We start from the raw sequence: 22,819 nt of genomic DNA, 5'->3' as shown, positions 1-22,819 counted from the left end.
AACAGAAATCCTTGAAATGAAGGAAACAATAAACCAAACAAAAAACTCAATGGAAAGCATCACCAAAAGACCAGACCACTTGGAAGACAGAACCTCAGACAATGAAGACAAAATATTTAATCTTGAAAATAAAGTTGCCCAAACAGAGAAGATGGTAAGAAATCATGAACAAAATCTCCAAGAACTATGGAACATCATGAAAAGACCAAATTTAAGAATTATTGGGTTTGAGGAAGGCACAGAGATAAAAACCAAAGGAATGAACAACATTTTCAATGAAATAATATCAGAAAATTTCCCAAACCTGAAGAATGAAATGGAAAATCAAATACAAGAGGCTTACAGAACACCAAATGCACAAAATCACAACAGGTCCAAACCAAGGCATTTTACAATGAAAATGCCTAAAACTCAAAATAAGGATAGGATTTTGAAGGCTGCGAGAGAAAAGCATCAGATTACATATAGGGGGAGACCAATACGAAGAGCAGCCGACTTCTCAACCCAGACTCTAAAAGCTATAAGGGCCTGGAACAACGTATTTCAACCTCCGATAGAACAAGGTTGCCAACCAAGAATCCTATACCCAGCAAAACTTGCCTTCAGATTTGAAGATGAAATAAAATCCTTCCATGATAAACAAAAGTTAAAAGATTTTACAAATAGAAAGCCTGCGCTACAGAATGTTCTCAACAAAATATTCCATGAGGAGGAAATGAAAAACAACATTGGAGGTCAGCAAAAGGAGGAACTACCTTAGAGAAAAACCACTCAAAGGAGAAACCAAGCCAACTTAAAAACCAAAAATAAGCCAAATGACTGGGAATACAAATCATATCTCAATAATAACCCTGAATGTTAATGGCCTAAATTCATCAATCAAAGGCATAGACTGGCAGAATGGATTAAAAAGAAAGACCCAACAATATGCTGCCTGCAAGAGACTCATCTCATAGAAAAAGACATCCACAGACTAAAGGTGAAAGGATGGGAAAAAACCTACCACACATGGACTCAGTAAAAAAGCGGGGGTTTCCATCCTTATATCAGATAAAGTGGACTTCAAGCCAAAGTTAGTCAGAAGAGATAAAGAAGGACATTTCATACTGCTTAAGGGAACCATAAATCAAGAAGACATAATGATAGTAAATATTTATGCCCCAAACAATGGTGCATCCCTGTACATCAAACAAATCCTTCTCCATTTCAGGAATCACATAGACCACAACGCAATAATTCTGGGTGACTTTAATGCACCGCTGTCAACACTAGATAGATCTTCCAAATGAAAACCAACCAAAGAAACCATAGAACTCAATAACACAATCAATAACCTAGACTTAATATACATATATATTAATCAATAACCTAGACTTAATATACATATATAGAGTATTCCATCCATCAACGAGCAGATACACTTTCTTCTCAGCAGCACATGGATCCTTCTCGAAAATAGACCATATGTTATGCCACAAAGCAGCCCTTAGGAAATGCAAAAAAATAGAGATACTGCCTTGTGTTCTCTATCATAATGGACTGAGAAGAGAAATCAATGACAAAATAAAAAAGAGAAATTACTCCAACACCTGGAGATTAAATAATATACTATTGAATGAAACATGGATAACAGAAAACATCAGGGAGGAGATAAAAAAATTCTTAGAGGTCAATGAGAACGACAATACAACATATCAAAATCTCTGGGACACTATGAAAGCGGTACTAAGAGGAAAATTCATTGCATGGAGCACATTCCAGAAAAGAATGAAAAGTCAACAACAAAATGACCTAACATTACAGCTCAAAGCCCTAGAAAAAGAAGAACAGAATAACAGCAAAAGTAGTAGAAGACAGGAAATCATTAAAATCAGAGCTGAAATCAATGAAATTGAAACAAAAGAAACTATTCAAAAAATTGACAAAACAAAAAGTTGGTTCTTTGAGAAAGTAAACAAAATAGACAAACCCTTAGCCACAGTAACAAAGAGAAGAAGAGAGAAGACTCAAATTACTGAAATACATGATGCAAAAGGAAATACCATGACAGACACCACTGAGATACAGAACATAATGAGAAGCTACTTTAAAAATCTGTATTCCAAGAAAACAGAAACTACCGAAGACATTGACAAATTTCTAGAGACATACGCTCCTCTCAAACTGAAGTAGGAGGACATACACAATTTAAACAGATCAATATCAAGCAATGAAATAGAAGAAGCCATTAAAAATCTACCATCCAAGGAAAGTCCAGGACCAGACGGATTCTCAGCCGAGTTCTACGAGACCTTCAAAGAAGAACTCATTCCAATACTTCTCAAAGTACTCCAGGAAATAGAAAAGGAGGGTACCCTACCGAACTCATTCTATGAAGCTAATACCACCCTCATACCCAAACCAGGCAAAGACACATCCAGGAAAGAAAATTTTAGACCAATATCCTTGATGAATATAGATGCAAAGATCCTTAACAAAATATTGGCAAACCGTATCCAAAAACATATTAAGAAAATTGTGCACCACGATCAAGTGGGGTTCATCCCTGGAATGCAAGGATGGTTTAATATCCATAAATCAATAAACGTAATCCATCATGTCAACAGATACAATAGATTCTTATTAAGGATAAGAATCATATGATTATTTCAATTGACGCAGAAAAAGTGTTCTACAAAATACAACACCCCTTCATGCTCAAAACTCAAGAAAAAATAGGGATAGTACGAACATACCTGAACATTGTATAGGCTATTTATGCTAAGCTCACGGCCAACATCATTCTTAATGCAGAAAAACTGAAACCATTCCCTTTAAAAACGGGAACAAGACAGGGATGTCCTCTTTCACCACTTCTATTCAACATTGTCCTCGAATCTCTAGCCAGAGCAATTAGGCAGACTAGAGAAATTAAAGGGATATGAATAGGAAAAGAGGAACTTAAGCTGTCACTATTTGCTAATGACATGATTCTATATTTAGAGGATCCAGAAACCTCCTCCAGAAAACTTCTAGACCTCATCAATGAATTCAGCAAAATAGCAGGCTCTAAAATCAACACGCATAAATCTAAAGCATTTTTATACACAAGCAACAAAACAGCTGAAAGGGAAATGAGGAAAACAATTCCATTTGCAATAGCCTCAAAAAAATAAAATACTTGGGAATCAATCTAACAAAGAAGTAAAAGATCTCTACAATGAAAACTACAAAACATTGAAGAAAGAAATTAAGGAAGACCTTAGAAGATGGAAAGATCTCCCATGTTCTTGGATAGGAAGAATTAATATTGTCAAGATGGCCATACTACCTAAAGTGCTATACAGATTCAATGCAATTCCAATTAAAATCCCAATGACGTACCTTACAGAAATAGAGCAAGCAATCATGAAATTCATCTGGGAGAATAAGAAACCCAGAATAGCTAAAGCAATCCTTAGCAGAAAGAGTGAAGCAGGTGGGTATCGCAATACCAGAACTTCAACTATACTACAAAGCAATAGTAACAAAAGCGGCATGGTATTGGCACCAAAATAGACAGGTAGATCAATGGTACAGAATAGAGGACACGGACACAAACCCAAATAAATACAATTTTCTCATACTAGACAAAGGTGCCAAAAATATGCAATGGAGAAAAGATAGCCTCTTCAACAAATGGTGCTGGGAAAACTGGAAATCCTTATGCATCAGAATGAAACTAAATCCCTATCTCTCACCCTGCACAAAACTCAACTCACAATGGATCAAGGACCTTGAAATCAGACCAGAGACCCTGCAGATTATAGAAGAAAAATAGGTCCAAATCTTCAACTTGTTGGCTTAGGATCAGACTTCCTTAACAGGACTCCCATAGCACAAGAAATAAAAGCAAGAATCAACAACTGGGATAGATTCAAACTAAAAAGCTTTCTCTCAGCAAAGGAAACTATCTGCAATGCAAAGAGAGAGCCTACAGAGTGGGAGAATATCTTTGCCCCTCATACTTCAGATAGAGCACTAATTTCCAGATTATATAAAGAACTCAAAAAACTCTACACGAAGAATACAAAGAACCCAATCAACAAATGGGCTAAGGATATGAACAGATGCTTCACAGAAGAAGATCTACAAGCAATCAACAAACATATGACAAAATGTTCACCATCTTTAGTAATAAGAGAAATGCAAATCAAAACTACACTAAGATTCCATCTCACCCCAATTAGAATGGCGATTATCAAGAATACAACAACAATAGGTGTTGGAGAGGATGTGGGGAAAAAGGTACACTCGTACATTGCTGGTGGGGCTGCAAATTAGTGCAGCCACTCTGGAAAGCAGTGTGGAGATTCCTTAGAAAACTTGGAATGGACCCACAATTTGACCCAGCTATCCCACTCCTATACTCAAAGGACTTAAAATCAGCATACTGCAGAGATACAGCCACATCAATATTCATAGCTGCTCAATTCACAATAGCCAGACTGTGGAACCAACCTAGATGTCCTTCAATTGATGAATGGATAAAGAAACTGTGGTGTATATATACAATGGAATATTACTGAGCCATAAAGAATAATAAAATTATGGCATTTGCAGGTCAATGGATGAAACTGGAGAACATCATGTAAGTGAGATAAGCCAATCTCAAAAATCCAAATGACAAATGATCTCACTGATAAGCAGATGATGACACATAATGGGGGTGGGAGGGGGGCAAGAATGGAGGAAGGAGGGACTGTATAGTGGGAAAAGAGAGGTGGGAGGGGTGGGGGGAAGGAAAAAATAACAGAATGATTCAAACATCATTACCCTATGTAAATGTAAATGTATAATTACGCAATGGTATGCTGTTACTCCATGTACAAACAGAAACAACATGTATCCCATTTGTTTACAATAAAAATAAATTGAAAAAAATAAGTACATGGAGCAGGGCAGAGTAGTATTTGCCTATGAACCCAGCTACTCAGGAGGCTGAGGAAGGAGGATTACAAATTTGAGGCCAACCTAAACAAACTATTGAGACCCCCGTCTCAAAATACAAAGTAAAAAAAAAAAAAAAAGCCTGGGAATGTCACACAGTGGTACAGTGCCCCTGGGTTCAATTCCTAGTATCTTAAAAAAAAGCATATATGAAAAAGACTATCATCTTATATATGATAATGTACAGATACTCCATTAAAATATATTTTTAAATGAATTTGCTGCTAAAAATTAATTTTTTTTGGCCAGAACTGGTGGCACACTCCTGTAATTCTAGCTTAGGAGGTAAAAGCAGAAGGATCACAGTTCAAGACCAGACCGGGCAACTTAGTGAGACTCTATTTCAAAATAAAATTTTTAAAAAGAGCTCAGGATGTAGCTCACTGGCAGATTACCCTTGGGTTCAATACCCAGTACCAAAAACAAACAAAAAACTTTTTTTTTTCTTTTTCCACACTATCTATAGTATGTATTTCAAAAGAATTTTTTTTTTTGCACTAAATAACTACCTTTGTTCTATGCTTCTAATTAAGATATGGACTGTTGTTTAGAGATCTATGGTGTGAAATTAGACCACCAGTTTTTTAATATCCATAACATAAATTTAAAAAATGTTTCTCCTCTGAAAGACAGATAATTCAGTCACAGAGAGCTTATTTCTGTTTCCTTTGTTTTCTTTTTCTTTTTTTAGCTGCTTGGTAAGCCAATTTTCTACTTAGAATCTACTGTTAAAACTCTTATTTGCTTCAGTATGTGGGCTTTATCCTTTCCATGGTCTGTTATGCAAAAAAGATAACTCTAAATTTTTTTTTTAAGTTTGCTATAAAGCAGTGGGCCTCCACTTAGATACACACGAGAATCACCAAGGAAACCTGGAAAAGATTATGGAGCCCCCTCCTGTCCAGAGATCCTGAGGTCTGGGTGGATCCTTTTTAAAAAGCTCTGAGGTGATTGCAATGTATTGTCAAGGCTAAGAACTACTATTCTGGGATGCTGCCAAATAAAAACTTATTATCTTTACTGATTAAAACCGGATCAGTAAACTCTATAGTTTAACAGATTCAAAAATTAAATTTCTTCTCTACAGGCTCATTTTTGTTTTTTGTTTTTTGGTTTTTTTAGCTTGAATTTTAGGGTACCAAGCACACTGTATTTATTCTGGTGATTAGTTCAAGAAGTCCCTGGCTATTGGTTAAAAAAAAAAAAAAAAAGTAAAGTTATATGCTTGAATACAGTAGTATAACAGACTGGTGGTTTTAGTTCAAGATATTCTCAAGAAAAAAATGCTGTACTTCATAGTTAAAGATTATGTCTTCATATACACACAAAGTAAAACAATTATTTTCCCAGACATTTCTTCCAAAAAATGTTCACTTTTGGGGGGCTGGGGTTGTAGCTCAGTGGTAGAACACTTGCCTCATATGGCACTAGATTTGATCCTCAGCACCACATAAAAAATAAATTAAAGTAGTGTGTCCATCTAAAACTAAAACATTTTTTTAAATTAACTTTTTGCATACTGAAGTTCAAATAAGTTTCTGAAAAAGTTATCTTTACAAATTTTCCCAGTAGGCTAATTTTGATAGAATTAAAAGCGTCAAATCCTAAAATAAATGACCTTGCCACAAAAAGAAAAGAATTATATACTTAAATATTAGGAGTGCAAAAGGGGACATTATGCAATGAGTGTGAATAAAAAAATCATGTGTGGGCTGAGATGAAACTTAATGGTAAAGCATTTGCCTAGCATGTGTGAGGCCATGGGTTTAATCCTTAGCAGTTAAAGAAAACATGCAAAAATATCATAGACAACCTTATGCAAATATATTTGAATACTTACATAAAAAAGGTTAATTTTACAGAAATATAAAATTGGGGAAAACTCAGGAAAAAATAGAAATAACTCTAAATATGGAATCAGTAATGAAAAAATGTATCCTCCTTAAAAGACATCACACTCAGGTAATTTAACAGGTAGGTTTTACCAAAAATTTCAGAGAGAAGAAAAAGAAGGGGCTAGTACAACCTTGATAATAAACCTGGAAAAGATAATAAAAAAGTAAATTCATATACCAATCTCATATTTGAGCACAATGTGAAACCTTGTTAACCGTCCCTCCTTATCATCTGAGCAGAATCAATAACTCATTGTGGCTCCCATTACAGTTTATGTATAATCTATCTATAGCACATTCACATTTAAATACATTTATGTTTTCATATTTTTCTCTCACTAGTGGACATTAAGATTGTTCTAGGCAGGACAGTTTCTTATTCATGTCTCCTGGTAAGAGATACAGTACCTACTTATGATCATGCTCAATAGTTTGCTGAATGACATGGCTTTTTCAGGTAGAAACACCATCAATGTGTGCATGCAGGTAACAGGAAATAATGAGGTAGTAATTCATTTGGCTAGAGCATATATTTATATAAGAAAAAAACACTGGGAAGGTAGGTCAAGGCCAATCATCATGGGCTTTTCAATATTGAGGCTGAATTTAGTTTCAGCATCCACTGAAGTCATTTGAACAGGCAATGGCTAAATCAGATCTGTGCTTCGGAATCCAGATAAGCACATTTTTGAGCTGTCAAGGACCTGGAGGTGACCTATCTGGTTTAAATCTGTCATTTTAAAAATAAGAAAACTAGAGCCAACCAGGGAGGTGTCTACCTAAAGTCAGAGAACACAGAATTAGCAAAAAGCAGGTAGAAGTTTAGAGACAGTAAACTTGATTAAGGTTACAATTAGTGAATGGTGTAATCAACACAGAAACCCAGATTTGTTCAACTCTGATGTCCATGACAAAGATGGCATCAGGCAATGAGGGATGTAGACCATATGAACATCCTTTTAGATAACCCTAATTTCATTTAGTGCACTCATTTCAAATGAAGTTAATTTGTAAAATGTATAACTAAAAGCTGATTTGTTTTTTTACTTTTACTATAGACAAAACATTTAATGTAATTCTAATTAGCTTAATTACATCAAGTCATGTTGATGAAGTCTTTTACTCAAGGAGTTCTGAACCCAAATCAATAAAATGGAAGGCACAGACAGGAGCTGCAGGGAAATAGCACTTTCTCAGTCCCATAAAATCCACACCTGAAGCACTCCCAGTAATTTTAGTCATTACAAGAGAGTTGGAAAAATTCTAGAGAAAGTAAACTAAGAAATCTATAGTAGAATGTGAAGATTCTTAAGGAAGACATTGATAAATACTGTGCATAAAATATTAGGACTCTAAACTTAAGTCAGTCTCCTAGTTTATAAAACCAGAAGAGGCAGGGAGAGACAGAGAAAACCCAGACTTGTTCATTTTATCTCAGTAATTCTGAGAAATACTCTTTGGAAATCTAAAAGAATAACAGATTTAGAGGAAAATACAGAACATACCATTTTACCCAGATAAAACTTGAACTTAAAAAGGAAGAAGGCGCTCTTTTTTTTCAAGTTATTAAAAAAAAAAAAACAGAGAATTCTGTATTCAAAGTACAGGTACAAAAAAAAAAAAAACAGAGAATTCTGTATTCAAAGTACAGGTACAAACTGAAAATACACATAGGTTCACTTACAAGAATGAATGAAAAAACCATTGTCAGGAATAGAGTGGGGACTTTGTCCTCACCTCATAGATTAACCTTTTTGGTGCTCCTGTCAGAGACAGGATACTGCAGTGAGAAGGTAGATGCTCCATAGCCTTTCTTACATCTTCTCACTCCACTGGTCATTTGGCATCACAGGGCCTTATACAAAATAGGCATTTGACTAATGTTTGTTAAATGACTGACTGAAGTCTGAAGAGAGTAACTGGTAACACAACTTTCATAGTTACGAAATAATGAACAATAGAATGATACTAATGATAATAATGACAATAGTGGTTTAGAGTTTATTGTATGTAAGTACTACTCTAGATGCATATATTAACTCATTTACCTTTATTTACTTATTTTTCAAAAAATGAAACTATAGCACATAGAGGTTACTAATGCTCAAGTATAGAAAGCTAGGTAGTAGAATAGCTAGGATTTGAATCTGGAAGCCTGTGTTTTTAATCATTAGAGCATTCCAGTCAGCCTTGGAATTGTATACTTATCCTCTAGCTCTCCTGCTTTTTAGGATTTCATTTCCTATGTAATTTCCTTTTTTGAGTATTTGAAAATAAATGATAGGTTTAAGAAAATATTCAGATTTTTCTCAGAACAGAAAAATAATACTATTTTTCTTGCACTTAATTAAGATATATATATTTATTTTAAATTTACCTCCAGTTTTCCTTGAGTATAACCCAGGAGCAGAAGATTGGCTCTGTCCTTCTCTGAAGAAATTGGGGCCCAAGGCCAAGCATCATCACTGACCAGTGGCCACCAGCAAACAACTATATCCTGAACACAATTGATAGCTAGACGACGCTCTGCTGTCCGGTTTACTGGGCCAGGTAATTCATAATAGGAAATCTAATGGTTAAAAAAAAAAAAAGCATACAAGAAACATTTCTTTTTAAAAGATGCAAAATCCTTGAAGTATTACTAAAATTAAAGCATCTGTAAATGTAGATACATGCAAGTAAATATGCATGTTAAACATGTGCTTAAGAAAGTGTCAGAATTTACCAAATTCTTTTGACACATATATAAAAAAGACATATGTTCAAATTCTCCCCATTTTTAGCAGAGGAAAGGAAAAGAAGAAATGTGAGTTAGGGAGGAATTGAATGTAGCAATTCCAATCAATACCAAAATGTACAGTCATGGTTGCTTGACAGCATCGACCTACACATAGGATTTAAGACTAGCTGTATTAAATGACAAGTTCAGTACTGCTGACCAAGAGTGTCGGACTACTGTTTAAGACATAACATGTTAACAATGACTGACAACAATAAAAGGAAAAACAACTTGAGGCAAATATCTCTTTAAAGAATATATGAGACATATACACATATATTCTGCATAAAAGGGATAAGCCACAGCATCATGCGTAAAAGTTTATGCAGCTTCTGAGAATTATGCTTCTCTTTCTTAGGAAGGATTTGTAGAATTTATTATTCAAACTATGTTATTTTGGAACATGGTTATTTGAAAACATAAGCACGGCACCATCTGGGTGACACATGCCAAGGAAATATAGATTGCACCGTATTTCTGCTTAAGGAATTAATGGAAGGTTGATAGCTTGGAAGAAAAAAAAAACTATCTTGCCATTGCTGGTCAGCAATAATCGAACCACTTTCTGGGGATTAAGCGCATGGCTAAGCCTACTGGACCAGACACTAGCAAAGGGCAGGGGGTCTTCTTATCAGAGAAATGCTTCTGGAGCCAGTCTCACTACATGACAGATTGCTTTCATATTCCTGTCTGCAAGGCAACAAAGGATGGCAGTAATGCGATAATGCCAGAGTGCAATGGGTGTTAAGAACCCGTTGCATTTATGTATTGTATTTAGTAAATAATCAGGCTCATCCAAATTGTGATCTCACCACTCAACCAAGGCCATTAAAATCAAGGTTAATGCTTTAATAATCCTCTGCTATTTTTTTTCAATATGGTCAAAAGGAACCCTTTTCTATTTGCATGGCCATAATATTATTGACCTCTTCATCCTCTGAATGCACATCAAAAGGAACTGAAATCAAAGTAATTACCAGTGTTGTTCTCTCATGGTAAACATTTAACTCCCTGCACCGTCCCTTCCATGTTAAATTGAATTAATTGAATTTGAAAAATATAAACAGGAAAACTTGTTAAAGGTCAATAGTTTCAGGAATATTTACCCTGAAATTTTCTTTGCCAAAATTATTTCAATCTGAAATAATTACTTTTGGTATAGTCGTAAAGAAAAGCAGAATTATAATACTCTCTATTATCACTTCCTTGCTTTAAAATCCAACTGGGCAATGACAAAATACAGATGCTTTTAAGTGCAAATTTCTATATTTAAGTTCTCAATATATTACTTTAATTTCTTACTTAAGGGAAATATGTCTCTGGAATTACTAAGTACTTACAAATACACATTCTATTTTGATGTCCAACTTGCCATGTAAGCATGTGTTTTACAAATTTCTAGACAAGGGAATAGAGTTAAAATGAGGAACTGGCATTTTCAGTTCACACATAAAGCAAGTCAATTATTTGAAATCTCACATTTCCTGAGTATTAATGGTATTAGTATTCTACCACATTAAGGGGGTTAATAAACAAGTTTCTTAAAATTCCAATGGATAAATGGTTGTTTTGACTAATTATTCATACATTTATATTTTAAATATTAAACTGTGAAATGAAAATCATGGGCTTTCCAAAGGGAAAGAGATTACTTCTCTAATGTATAGAAATGATGTGGAGTATTAGTGTTCCTAATCTAAAGGCAGAAAGAGTAAGCAAATTAATTGCCTTATTTAAGGTATAATAACCCCAAAACTAGGTCTATTTTCCACATCTTTTCATAAGGAAAATTGATACCCTGATAGTTTTTTTCTGTTTTCATTACCAGGTAGCTATTTATCAGTTGAGAAGACTTCACCAAGCTATTCATCAAACCTAAGATGAAGGAATAATCATACAAAATTTACAATATAATAATCATACATCATTAACACTTGAAATGTTTTGAGTTAATGCATACTGGTGCATTTTAAAAGCCAATATCAGTAAGTACAAAATATTTCAAATATATCTACAGGTAGCTGTTTGGAAAATAACATCCTTTTAAGAATGCTAAAGGGAATTATGTTTTTGACGAACCAAATATAATATGTATCACTGATTTCCAATTGAAGAAAATCAATATTATATAAAGTTTAATAGAACCACAAAATTGACAAAACCAGACTGTAATGAAAACTTTACCTCATATACTTTAGTCCATGTTAAAAAAATTATTAAATAAGAATAGATGCTTCTACTAAAAAATCCCCATACTATTACCATGTCAACCATAATAAATAATAATCCCAAATGGCAAAAAGCTCAGTAAAATACAACTTTTCTAAAAATACACAAATTTCAGACACAGAACTGGCTTTTAAAAATCTCTGTCCTTGCTATAAATACCCTAGGTATGGCATAAGTGTGCATCTTTCTTAAGGAAGCTTTATATCAGCTATGTTCCCAGTGAACAGTGAACTGTCTCAAATCCACGTCACAGAGGCTGGATCAGTCTTGCAAACACAAGTCTTTGCTGAAAAGAGGCCTTGAAATGAAACAGCCTGGAAAATGTATTAGATACCCATCCTAGCAGACAGTATGCCTTCCCAGCAGTTAAAATGTAATGTGAAAAAATTTAAACACATGATTTAAAATAAAAAAATTGGCTTAACAGATGTAAAGTCCTTGATAAGTCCTCTTTTGATGTGTTTTCTTGTATATTGTTGTTGTTGATGGTGCTGGTATTTTATGTTTTGTTTCTTCTGAAGGAGAAACCAGAGCAGGTATATGAGTTCTTAGGGGAAAATGAAGTTGGTGTATACTACTGCTGGCAAGAAAATCATTTTCAAAACTGTAACTTGCCTTTCACTTTCATGAGTACTATTTATCTGCTCCAAATATGCCAATGTTAGACCTCTTTCCCCACAAAGAGTGAAAAAGAAAAGTTAGGATGTCCACTGTTCATAGTGAATAAATATTAATCCTACAGTAATTCTGGTTTTTCTGAAAACTTGAAAGGTTCAAAGAAAATAAATACAATATCAATTCATGTAATACTCTAATATGTCTTAAGAACTAATAATATGACTAGACACATTGAAATCTCTACCTTGTAATCCAAGGCTGAGAGTTTTTCCAATCTTTTGTTTATATCAGGAGAATCCATCCTCTTGGAAAACTGAATAAAACATAGTTTGTTTTGCACCAAAAATGATAAGATGATGAAGCTGTCTGTGAGAAGAGCTTAAAAAAAAGTTTGATAATACCAGTTAGAATAAAATTATAATGAATTAACAGATGTTTTTCACTGAAATACTACAACAAAATCTATTTCAGAAGATAAATATAATTGAAATCACAAATGTCTCCTAAATATCATTCTAATGTTTTACAAGAATAATGAACATATTAGGAATGAATGATAACTGTCAATCTATTCATATGGATTTGACATTCTCCCTTTTTTCTTATGACTATTTCAATATACACTGATGTTTGGAGATCACCCTAAACCAAGGTTAGAAAAGCATAAAAGAAAGACTATTTCATATCTGAATGTGATGGGGAAAAAAATTTACTTTCATTTGTGCTTAGACTCTAATTCTATGTTTATATGCACAAACCATCTAAAAATAAGTGGGCTGATTGGGGAATACTACCAATCAGTGTTTTCTACCAATCTCTTTTTTAAATTTTTCACTAGTGATCCTTCTTTTAAGGGTTAACAACTTGAATGCAAATATCCAGTATGTACATTAAATTTATATTTAATAATGAAAATTAGCAAAAATACATCTATAGCTTCATTTCTAAGCACATGAATAGGTAGATAATTAATAGCAGGGTTACATAATAACCATTAATGGTATATGATATTACCATGATTAAAACATATAATGGGAATCTGAGGAATGTTTTGTTTTATTCCTAGCACAAAAATACTGAATGTTTTATAAATTTTTCTTCAATTCCACACCCCTGGCCATTCAAGCAGTGACCAACAGTGTGTCTACACAATTACAGGAGACTCTGGAGAACTGCCAAGAAATCACATTGTTATCATGGTCCCATGAGAGTGTATTATTTTGGGTACAAATAAAAGAAACAAATGAAAAAAGATAACTCAGAAACATGAATAGTATTGAAAGTCTCCTTTTGATTCTTATAGAGGAGCATCAATATGACAAAATCATCACAGCCACAATTTCAACTACAATGTCAAGGAAGGATTGTTTTATTAGAAAATGAAAATGGAACCTCTTCCATAGGGAAGCTTCCTTAGCACCATATTCCTACAAGGAAGGGAAAATGGCATGCTTACAATCCTACCCCAGCTCATTATCAGTAATGTTGCTAATTATAGCAATCCTGCAGAGTGCTTTTCGTTAAGGTGATGTGATTGTGTCTAATTTGTTCAGAGCACACAGTGGACAGGTTTCTTTATTCTCACCTCTGCTCTCTCCTCTGGACTACATTTTCCTTTGATTATTCAATTTAAGATACTGACTATTTTATTCTTTCATGATAATACAAACTGTTTTTAGACCTCTTTACTTGGAATAAAATAATACAATCATAAAAAATTCAGGAAAGAAAATGAACATTGCAGTCAGAACCTGTGTTCAAATCTTAGCTCAGTTATTCTCTAGCTATATGAGCCTGGGGATGTTACCGAGTAGCTCAACTTCTGGTTCCTTATCTATAAAAATGGAAATAACTATATCTTAGGTGGTTATTTTCTTGGATTAAATGAGATAGATGGATTGGCACCCAACACTGAACTTTTAGGTCCTAATAAATGTCAGTTAACCTTCCTATTCAATAAGTGGCTTAAAATCTTTTTCTCATGTGCTTTGCACCAATGATGGACTTGTGGTGCCATTTAACAGAACCAGGTTTATCTAGTATTTTTGGTATTGATTTTTCTTTTTATTTGTGATGCTAAGGATTGAAGCCAAGGCGTCATGCATGCAACACAAACACTGTATCACTGAGCTACACTTCCAGCCCAGCACTGATTTTTAATACTTAGAATATATGGCCTCACATCTCCCAAAATACAGTATTCATAGGTTTTAGTAACAAAGAATCTTCCTATAAGAGCCAAAGCACTTATTATCTTTTTTTAACTGATAGCTGTGTAGAAATGTTTGTGTTATTTACTCAAAATTCATTTGGATATGAAAATATTTGAAATGTCAGTAATAGAGGAATAATTTTGAAAGAATAAAAAAACTATTTTGAAAATAAGTTCTTTTTTTTTTAAGGGAAGAGTGGAAAATACTCAGAATATAAGTCTAACACTTAACAAGAAAAAAATTGTTATTTAATATTAGTTGAAACTTGTATTGGTCCCAGGGGTTGTAAGTATGCTATTACAAGCAATTACTTGTTGTGTTTGCAAGTCCCCAGTGGTAATAATTAGTCTACCTGTTGACACACTATTTCTCCTGCCCCACTGTTAATGTAGGCAATTGATTTGCACATGGGGGTAATTACCATCACTGATGGTGTCTGAGATGAGCTTCCCCACCAGGCTTCTGTCAATCAACACTTTCTCCAGCTGCTGCCCAGAAAGACTTAGGGACACCAGCACACCTGAACCAAAGAGGAGCTAAAACCAAGCAAGGGGGAGAGAGGAAGGAAGACATACGGAGAATTAGAATCATAAAAATCTTTCTCCAAATGTACAACTTATACAGATATTTACATCATGAAATCATGAAGTTTTCTTCACTGAAAAACAGTCACAGACATTCTTAGTTAAAAAGAGACAGGTGGCTAAATGATGCAAAACACTAAGTGCATTGATTAAAGTTATATGCAGAAATCTAATTTAGTGCATTAATCTTAATGTACTAGATTAATCTTCTAAATACATAATGTTCATGCAAAAATAACTACTTTGTCTTGCATTCATAAAATGTAGTATATTCTATTAAAATATTTGAAAGGTGACTGTATCAGATACCAAAAGAATATTTCTTGAAGTTTGAACAGTCACTGCTACACATTACATATATAAGAGAAGGCTCCATTACAATATAAACAGTTAATGTTGACTTCTTTGGAACTTAAACCCTATTTACTTCCAAAAATAAAGATCTTGTCAGTCTAACACACTAAAATGCATGTAAATCAAGGCAATTAAGTAGAATGCTAAACTTCAAACAATAATAACACCTACCATAAACAATTTCACAAGGAGAGAGTAATATAAAGCTTCCAGACTTTATCAATATCAGTGTTCAAGCAATCACCCAACAAAAGATAATTCGATATCAAAATTATAAGTTTACACTGCTTCTTTCCATTTGTGGCAGCATAATTCATTCATCTCCAAATGTTTAAAACTTCTGAAAGGACTATGCATATGCGCTTGTTATCTACGAGATCTTGAAATATCAACATTGGAAGAAATTGTTTCACCTTTAAGGCAACAAACTCAAAGCTGATGAATCATGGAACAGCATATGGTATAAGAAGAAAAAAAAAAAAACCCAATTGTCAGTAAACTAATCATGAACATGCTAGCCAAATGAAAACTATGATTTAAATAAAACAGGGAAATCCCCTACCCACCTAGGCATCGTGTCCTAGCTGGAGAAGATAATTCTGTGTTAAGACATATTTAACATGTGTGAAAGATGAGCAGCACCAGGGACCAGGGTCCTAGAAAGTCCACTATTCTACCACTGCCCAACAGATTTCAAGTGCATGAATCAGAAAAGAAACTGAAGGATTCCTTTATATACAGTGTTAGAATCCTTGTCCTTGTCAACAGAAATCTTACTTGAATTAATGCACCATCCCATTTCACCTTAATGCTTCTACAGGGGCTGAGGGGAAAGGGGAAGGAGACTTAGTCATCTTTATGAGTTTTGGAGACTAATAAGAGAAGGCACATTTGTTACAAGAATTTCAAAATATTTTACAAATTAATTAATCTCCACTGAATGACATCCAGCCCTGCATCATGTCTTGATGGCAAATGTTGACAGAATTCCTATGGGAATTCCTCACAGCAAAACAGCATGTGATCTTCACTTACCAAAATTTTCTTTCTCAGACAAGCAATTTTAGGATCATCTTTCATATCTAGCTCTCTCCCTCAACAGAGTCTTCTCCCCACCCCCCCCTTTTTTTTCAGTACTGGGGATCAAATCCAGGGTCTCATGCATGCTAGGCAACTGCTCTATGATTGAGCTACACCTGTCCTTTTCTGTTAATTTTTATCCACTAAAACTTTGTATCTTATACTCTTAAGCACTTTTTTTTTTCTAATTATTCATTGACTACTAGTTTCTTATGGACAATGGCTTGTCTATGTTTATCTTTGTATCATTAATGACTATAAGAATGGCAAGTACACAGGAGGTACTCAATAAATATTTGGAGAAAGAATCATATCTAACTCATAATTAGATAATTCATAGTTAGAAGAAAATCTGACTTAGTCTTCCACTTCCACATGACATGAACATTACTTCAAGTTTTCTTCAAGCATTCTTCAAGTACCTAGCCCAGGAATGAGTACTGCCAGTGACCACTAGCTCACTACCTCACAGAAAAACTATGGTAGAAAACCATACCATGGGACCATTCCAATCAATTTAAAGATAATTAGTTTTTTTATTCAGCAAAAGCTGAATGTTGATTATATGCCCACCATTAAATTTAATGGCTCAAAGACAATCAAATATAATCCTTAAAATAGGTTAAAAATGTAGAGTCACAAATAAGTATAATAAAGTTGCTTCTGGTCCTATTATAGGAGCACATGGTGAGTAGCAAGGGGGAATTGAGAAGGTGGTGACTCTTGAGCTTGAGGTTAAGACTAAAGCTGCCTTCCAACTTAGCCCAAATTTTTCTTCAGTAACACTCTCTTCAAATAGTCAAAGCATGGTTGTGTTAGTCAGTTTTTTGTCTCAGTGACAAAACACCTGAAATAAACAACTTAAAAGGAGGGAAGATTTATTTTGGCTCAGTTTCAGAAGTTTCAGTCCATAATCAGACAGCTCCATTGCTTGGGGCTCAAGGTAAGGTAGACCATCTTGGTAGAAGGGTGTGGCTGAGGAAAGCTGTTCACCTCATGCCAGCAGGGAAATGGTGGCAGGGACTAGGGGGACAGATACAAGAAATACCCTTCCAGGGTATTCCCCCAAGTGACCTACTTCCTCCAAGTAGGTCCTGCTGCCTACAGTTTAGACCATTTCTCAATAATGCCACCAGTGATGAACCTCCATGAGTTAATCCATTAAGTCAGAGCCCTCATGATCGTCACTTGCCCAAATCTCCGTCTCTAAACACTGCTGCACTGGGGACTAAGCCTTCAATGCATGACTCTTTGGATGACATTCCAGAACCAAACTATAAAAAATGGTTAAGAACACATCCGCTGAAATCAACACCGGTTCTCTATTTGTGTGACATTCAGAGAATGACTTAACCTCTCTGTACCATTAGAAAATAGACATAATAGTATCTACTACATAGCATGAAGATTAAATAACTTTTTACAAATAGCATTCTAAATTATTATTTACAATAATGCCTGGTACATAGCAAGAGTTTGCAATTATTATTGCTATTCAACCATTATTTGTATAATGTGTTTTCACTATACTGTTTGCCATCTCTAAAGATATTCTTTGTCTCTTTAAAAACTTTGTACATAGGCTGGATTCAATATTAGATATGGAACATCAGATTCCAGGTGAGTTCTAACTAATAAAAAGGACAACCTTTTGTTGCTTTTCTTATTGGCTATAAATTCATAAGGACACTGTCTTCAAGCTACCTGAAAGTTTCTTCAAAACTTTAGAATTTGTCCATATCTCTTGTTTCTTCTTCCTTGTTTTCTGCTCTTACCACCACTACCAAGAAAAGAACCCTTCTTTCCTCATAGAAATGGCTCTATCTATGAGCATGTGATATAGCAGTATTCTTTTATTTTTTTTTTTTTTTTGTAGTACTGGAGATTGAACCCAAGGTCTTATGCATACTAAGCAAGAACATGTGATATTTTATAAAATTAACTCCAAAATGTCATTTTTGTGGATGAAAAAGGAAAGTGAAACCTGTGGGAGAAGGAGAAAAAGGGAATCAACTAATTCTGGAAAAGATTCGAAAGGGAGGGTGTTATGGAGCAGTAAGAAGCATGCATACATCATAAAGAGAAGCCATCTACATGTAGGCACTACTTGAGCACTGTGGGTCCTGAACACTCCTTCAGAATCCCTCGAAGTCTAAGTGCAGTCATTTATCCATACATTAATTTATTCACCTACAAATATATATTTAGCATAGTGTGTGAGCCAGGCACTGTTCTGAATGCTAAGGATAGAGCAGTGAACAAAACAGACAATGCCCTTGCCTTCCCAGTCCCATGGAGCTTGCATTGGAGTGTGGATGCAGATAATGTAGTGTCAGATAATGATAAGAACTATGAAGGAAAAACAGCAAGTTCAGAATTTTAGGATGCTATTTTAAACAGAATGACTAATTAAAGAAATAAAACAGCCTCCTTGAGGAAATGACATTTGAGTACAAGAGAAAGAACAAACCATATAAATATTTAGAGAAAGGGAGTTCAAGGCAAACAGCAAATGCAAAAACTTAGGTTTGGGACTGGGGATCTAGCTCAGTTGGTAGAGTGCTGGCCTCGCAAGCACAAGGTCCTGGGTTCAATCCCCAACACCAAAAAAAAAAAAAAAAATTAGGTTTGAGTGTATCTGAGCTGTCTGAAGAAAACTAGGCCAGTGCCCCTGGAGGGGAGTGAGGGAGAGAAATATTCACAGAGGACCAAAACAGAAACATAGTCAAGGGTCAGATTAGATTGAACCTTGTTGATGAGAAGTTAGTGGGGTATACACAGCAGAGAATTATGATTTAATTTATGTTTTAAAGAGGTGTAAGAAAAGAGACCATTAAAAGGCTACTGCAGGGCTGGGGTTTGTGGTTCAGTGATAGAGTGCTTACCTAGCCCATATGAAGCACTGGGTTCCATCCTCAGCACCACATAAATAAGTAAATTAAGTTAAATTATTTTAAAAAAGAGGAAATATTTCTTAAAAAAAGAAAAGGTTACTGCAATGGTCTAGGCAAAAGAAGATGATGGCTTGAGCCAGAAGAGTAATGCTGGAGGAAAGGATATGTGGACATATTTGAGATATATTTAAAAGCATCCACTAGAACTTGCTAAAGGGTTGAATGAGGCACATAAGAGAAAGACTCAAGGTTTTTGGTCTCAGCAACCAGGTGAAATAAGGAATGCTACAGGAGGAAAAAAATTCCGATTATGGGAAATTAAGTGTTTGTTTTTGGACATATTAATAGTTTAAAGTGTCTATGGAAATAAGTGGAGATATCCAGTAGAAAATCAGAAATAGGTCTGAGGTTTTTTTGGGGTGGGGACTGGATATGTGTATTTGAGAGTCACCAACAATAGAAAGGTAGTATTTAAAGTCATGGAAATGGACAAGCTTTTCTTAAAAAATGAGTTGAGAGAGAGACAGAGAGAGAAAGAGAGAGAGAGAGATTCAACACTCTGGGATATCCCAAATTTAGGTGTATTATAGGATCAGTTTATCCCTCTTACTGAAACTGAATTTGGGCACTTGTTACAATAAAGGTATGTCCACTATTTCAGATGTCTCTAAGTGTCCTGTGGTTAGAGGCATCCCTGATACGAGATTTTGGAATATGAAAAAATAAATTAATAAGCTAATTAAGTGATCCAAGATGGCGGACTAGAGGGTGACTGCATCTCCAGTCACTCCAGAACCCAGGATTCAAGAAGGGGAGGCATTGAGAGACTCGGACTAAAACAGAACCACGGGGTGAGTCTCCCCCACCCAGCAAAGCTCAGCTAGGCGGCAGGCCCGGATTCGAATGGCTTATTAGAGTAGGACAGGGCAGACAGAGTCTCCCCCAGGCAGCTCTGTGCAGTCTGGCAGTGGGCTCCTCCCACAGGGACAGATTCTCCAGCCTCACAGAGCAGGCCCCCCAGAGAGCCTTTCTGCACAGAAACAGCGCGGCCAGCTCCGGCCCACCCGCAGGTTGCTTCAGAGACCAGCACAGGGCGCCAGGGACTTCCCCAAGCAGCCCAGCCCCCTCTGGTAGGAAGCGCCTCTCTAGGCTAGCTTCTCGGAGCAGACCGCCCAGTGAGAGCCTCTCGACGCAGAGCCAGCCACAAGTCCCCAAGCCAGCGAAGACCTCCGACACGCGAGCAGCTTCTGGGACCAGGGCTGGGCAGCCAGAGACCTCTCCAGGCAGTCTTGTCCCCCTCCAGCTGCAGGCTTTTTCCATGGGGCGATCCAAGATGGCGGACTAGAGGGTGACTGCATCTCCAGTCGCTCCAGAACCCAGGATTCAAGAAGGGGAGGCATTGAGAGACTCGGACTAAAAGAGAACCATGGGTGAGTCTCCCCCACCCTGTGAAGCTCACCTGGGTGGCAGGCCCGGATTTGAGCAGCTTATTAGAGTAGGACAGGGCAAATAGAGTCTCCCCCAGGCAGCTCTGTGCACTCTGGCGGTGAGCTACTCCCACAGGGACAAAATCTCCAGCCTCGCGGAGCAGGCCCCCCAGTGAGAGCCTTTCTGCACAGAAGCAACGCGGCCAGCTCCGGCCCGCCTCGGCCAGCCCCGCTGCCAGCTCCGGCCCGCCAGCAAGTTGCTTCAGTGACCAGTACAAGGCGCCAGGGACTTCCCCAAGCAGCCCAGCCCCCTTCGGCGGGAAGCACCTCTCTAGGCTAGCTTCTCGGGGCAAACCGCCCAGTGAGAGCCTGTCTACACAGAGCCAGCCACAAGTCCCCAAGCCAGTGGAGACCTCCGACCTGCAACCAGCCTCTGGGACCAGGGCTGGGCAACAAGAGACCTCTCCAGGTCTCTCTCCCTGGAACCAGTAGCGGTCTAGGGGCAACGTTCTTCGGAAGCACTACATTATCAAGTTAATCCAAGACTTCAGGCTACTGAAGGCTGGTAGGTGATACATTGGAAATCTACAGGGACACTATAAGCCAATACAGGAAATCTACAATATCACAGAGTCCCACCGACATCTGACCAATATGAGAAAACAAGGGAAGAAAATGTCCCAAACAAACCTAGATACTATATCAATAAAACCCAATGACAGCACAGCAAAAGAAATGTCAGAAAGGGAGTTCAGAATGTACATAATTAAAACAATCAGGGAAGCAAATGAGGAGATGAAAGAACAAATGCAGGCATTAAATGATCGCACCAATCAACAGAGCAAATAAGGGAAGCAAAAGAACATTTCAATAGAGAGATACTGAAAAAAATCTAAACAGAAATCCTTGAAATGAAGGAAACAATAAACCAAGTTAAAAACTCCATATAAAGCATAACCAATAGGATAGATCACCTGGAAGACAGAACCTCAGATATTGAAGACAAAATATTTAATCGTGAAAACAAGGTTGACCAAACAGAAAAGATGGTAAGAAATCATGAACAGAATCTACAAGAATTATGGGATATCATGAAGAGGCCAAATTTAAGAATTATTGGGTTTGAGGAAGGCTTAGAGAAACAAACCAAAGAAATGAACAATCTATTCAATGAAATAATATCAGAAAATTTCCCAAATCTGAAGAATGAAATGGAAAACCAAGTACAAGAGGCTTATAGGACTCCAAATATGCAAAATTACAACAGACCTACACCAAGGCACATTATTATGAAAATACCTAACATACAAAATAAAGGCAGAATTTTAAAGGCCAGGAGAGAAAAGAATCAGATTACATTCAGGGGGAAACCAATAAGAATATCAGCAGATTTTTCAATCCAGACCCTAAAAGCTAGAAGGGCCTGGAACAACATTTACCAAGCCAGCCCTGAAAGAAAATGGATGCCAAAAAAGAATTTTATACCCAGCAAAACTTACTTTCAGATTTGACGATGAGATAAGATCCATGATAAACAAAAGCTAAAGGAATTTACAAAAAGAAAGCCAGCATTGCAGAACATTCTCAGCAAAATATTCCATGAGGAAGAGATGAAAAACAACGATGTAAATCAGCAACGGGAGGAACTAGCCTAAAGGAATAGCCAAATAAAGGGGAAAACAAATCATGTCAAAAAACAAAAATGAGTCCAATGACTACGAATACAAATCATATCACAATAATAACCCTGAATGTTAATGGCCTGAACTCATCAATCA

At 36.1% G+C, this 22,819-nt stretch overlaps 1 protein-coding gene across 8 annotated transcripts in view; it reads right to left on the bottom strand.

Moving 5' to 3' along the window:
• WDPCP (WD repeat containing planar cell polarity effector) overlaps nucleotides 1–22,819 on the bottom strand; it is a 390,926-nt gene that overhangs the window by 252,821 nt on the left and 115,286 nt on the right. For 7 of the 8 annotated variants that reach the window (XR_013758962.1, XM_079109698.1, XM_079109695.1 and 4 more), the window contains exons 7-9: nucleotides 15,124–15,238; nucleotides 12,734–12,867; nucleotides 9,241–9,432 (exon numbers count right to left, since the gene is read on the bottom strand). The exons of the other annotated variant lie outside the window; for it this stretch is intronic. Coding sequence is in view for 6 of the 7 variants with exons in the window: in XM_079109698.1 (XP_078965824.1) it covers nucleotides 9,241–9,432; nucleotides 12,734–12,867; nucleotides 15,124–15,238 (441 nt within the window). In the remaining variant the exon portion in view is untranslated. The remainder of the gene's footprint in view (nucleotides 1–9,240; nucleotides 9,433–12,733; nucleotides 12,868–15,123; nucleotides 15,239–22,819) is intronic. 8 annotated transcript variants of the gene reach the window in all.

Source organism: Sciurus vulgaris (genome assembly GCF_902686455.1).
Source record: "Sciurus vulgaris genome assembly, chromosome: 14".
Classification (NCBI taxonomy): Eukaryota; Metazoa; Chordata; class Mammalia; order Rodentia; family Sciuridae; genus Sciurus; species Sciurus vulgaris.
This window is presented reverse-complemented; position numbering and strand designations above follow the sequence as displayed.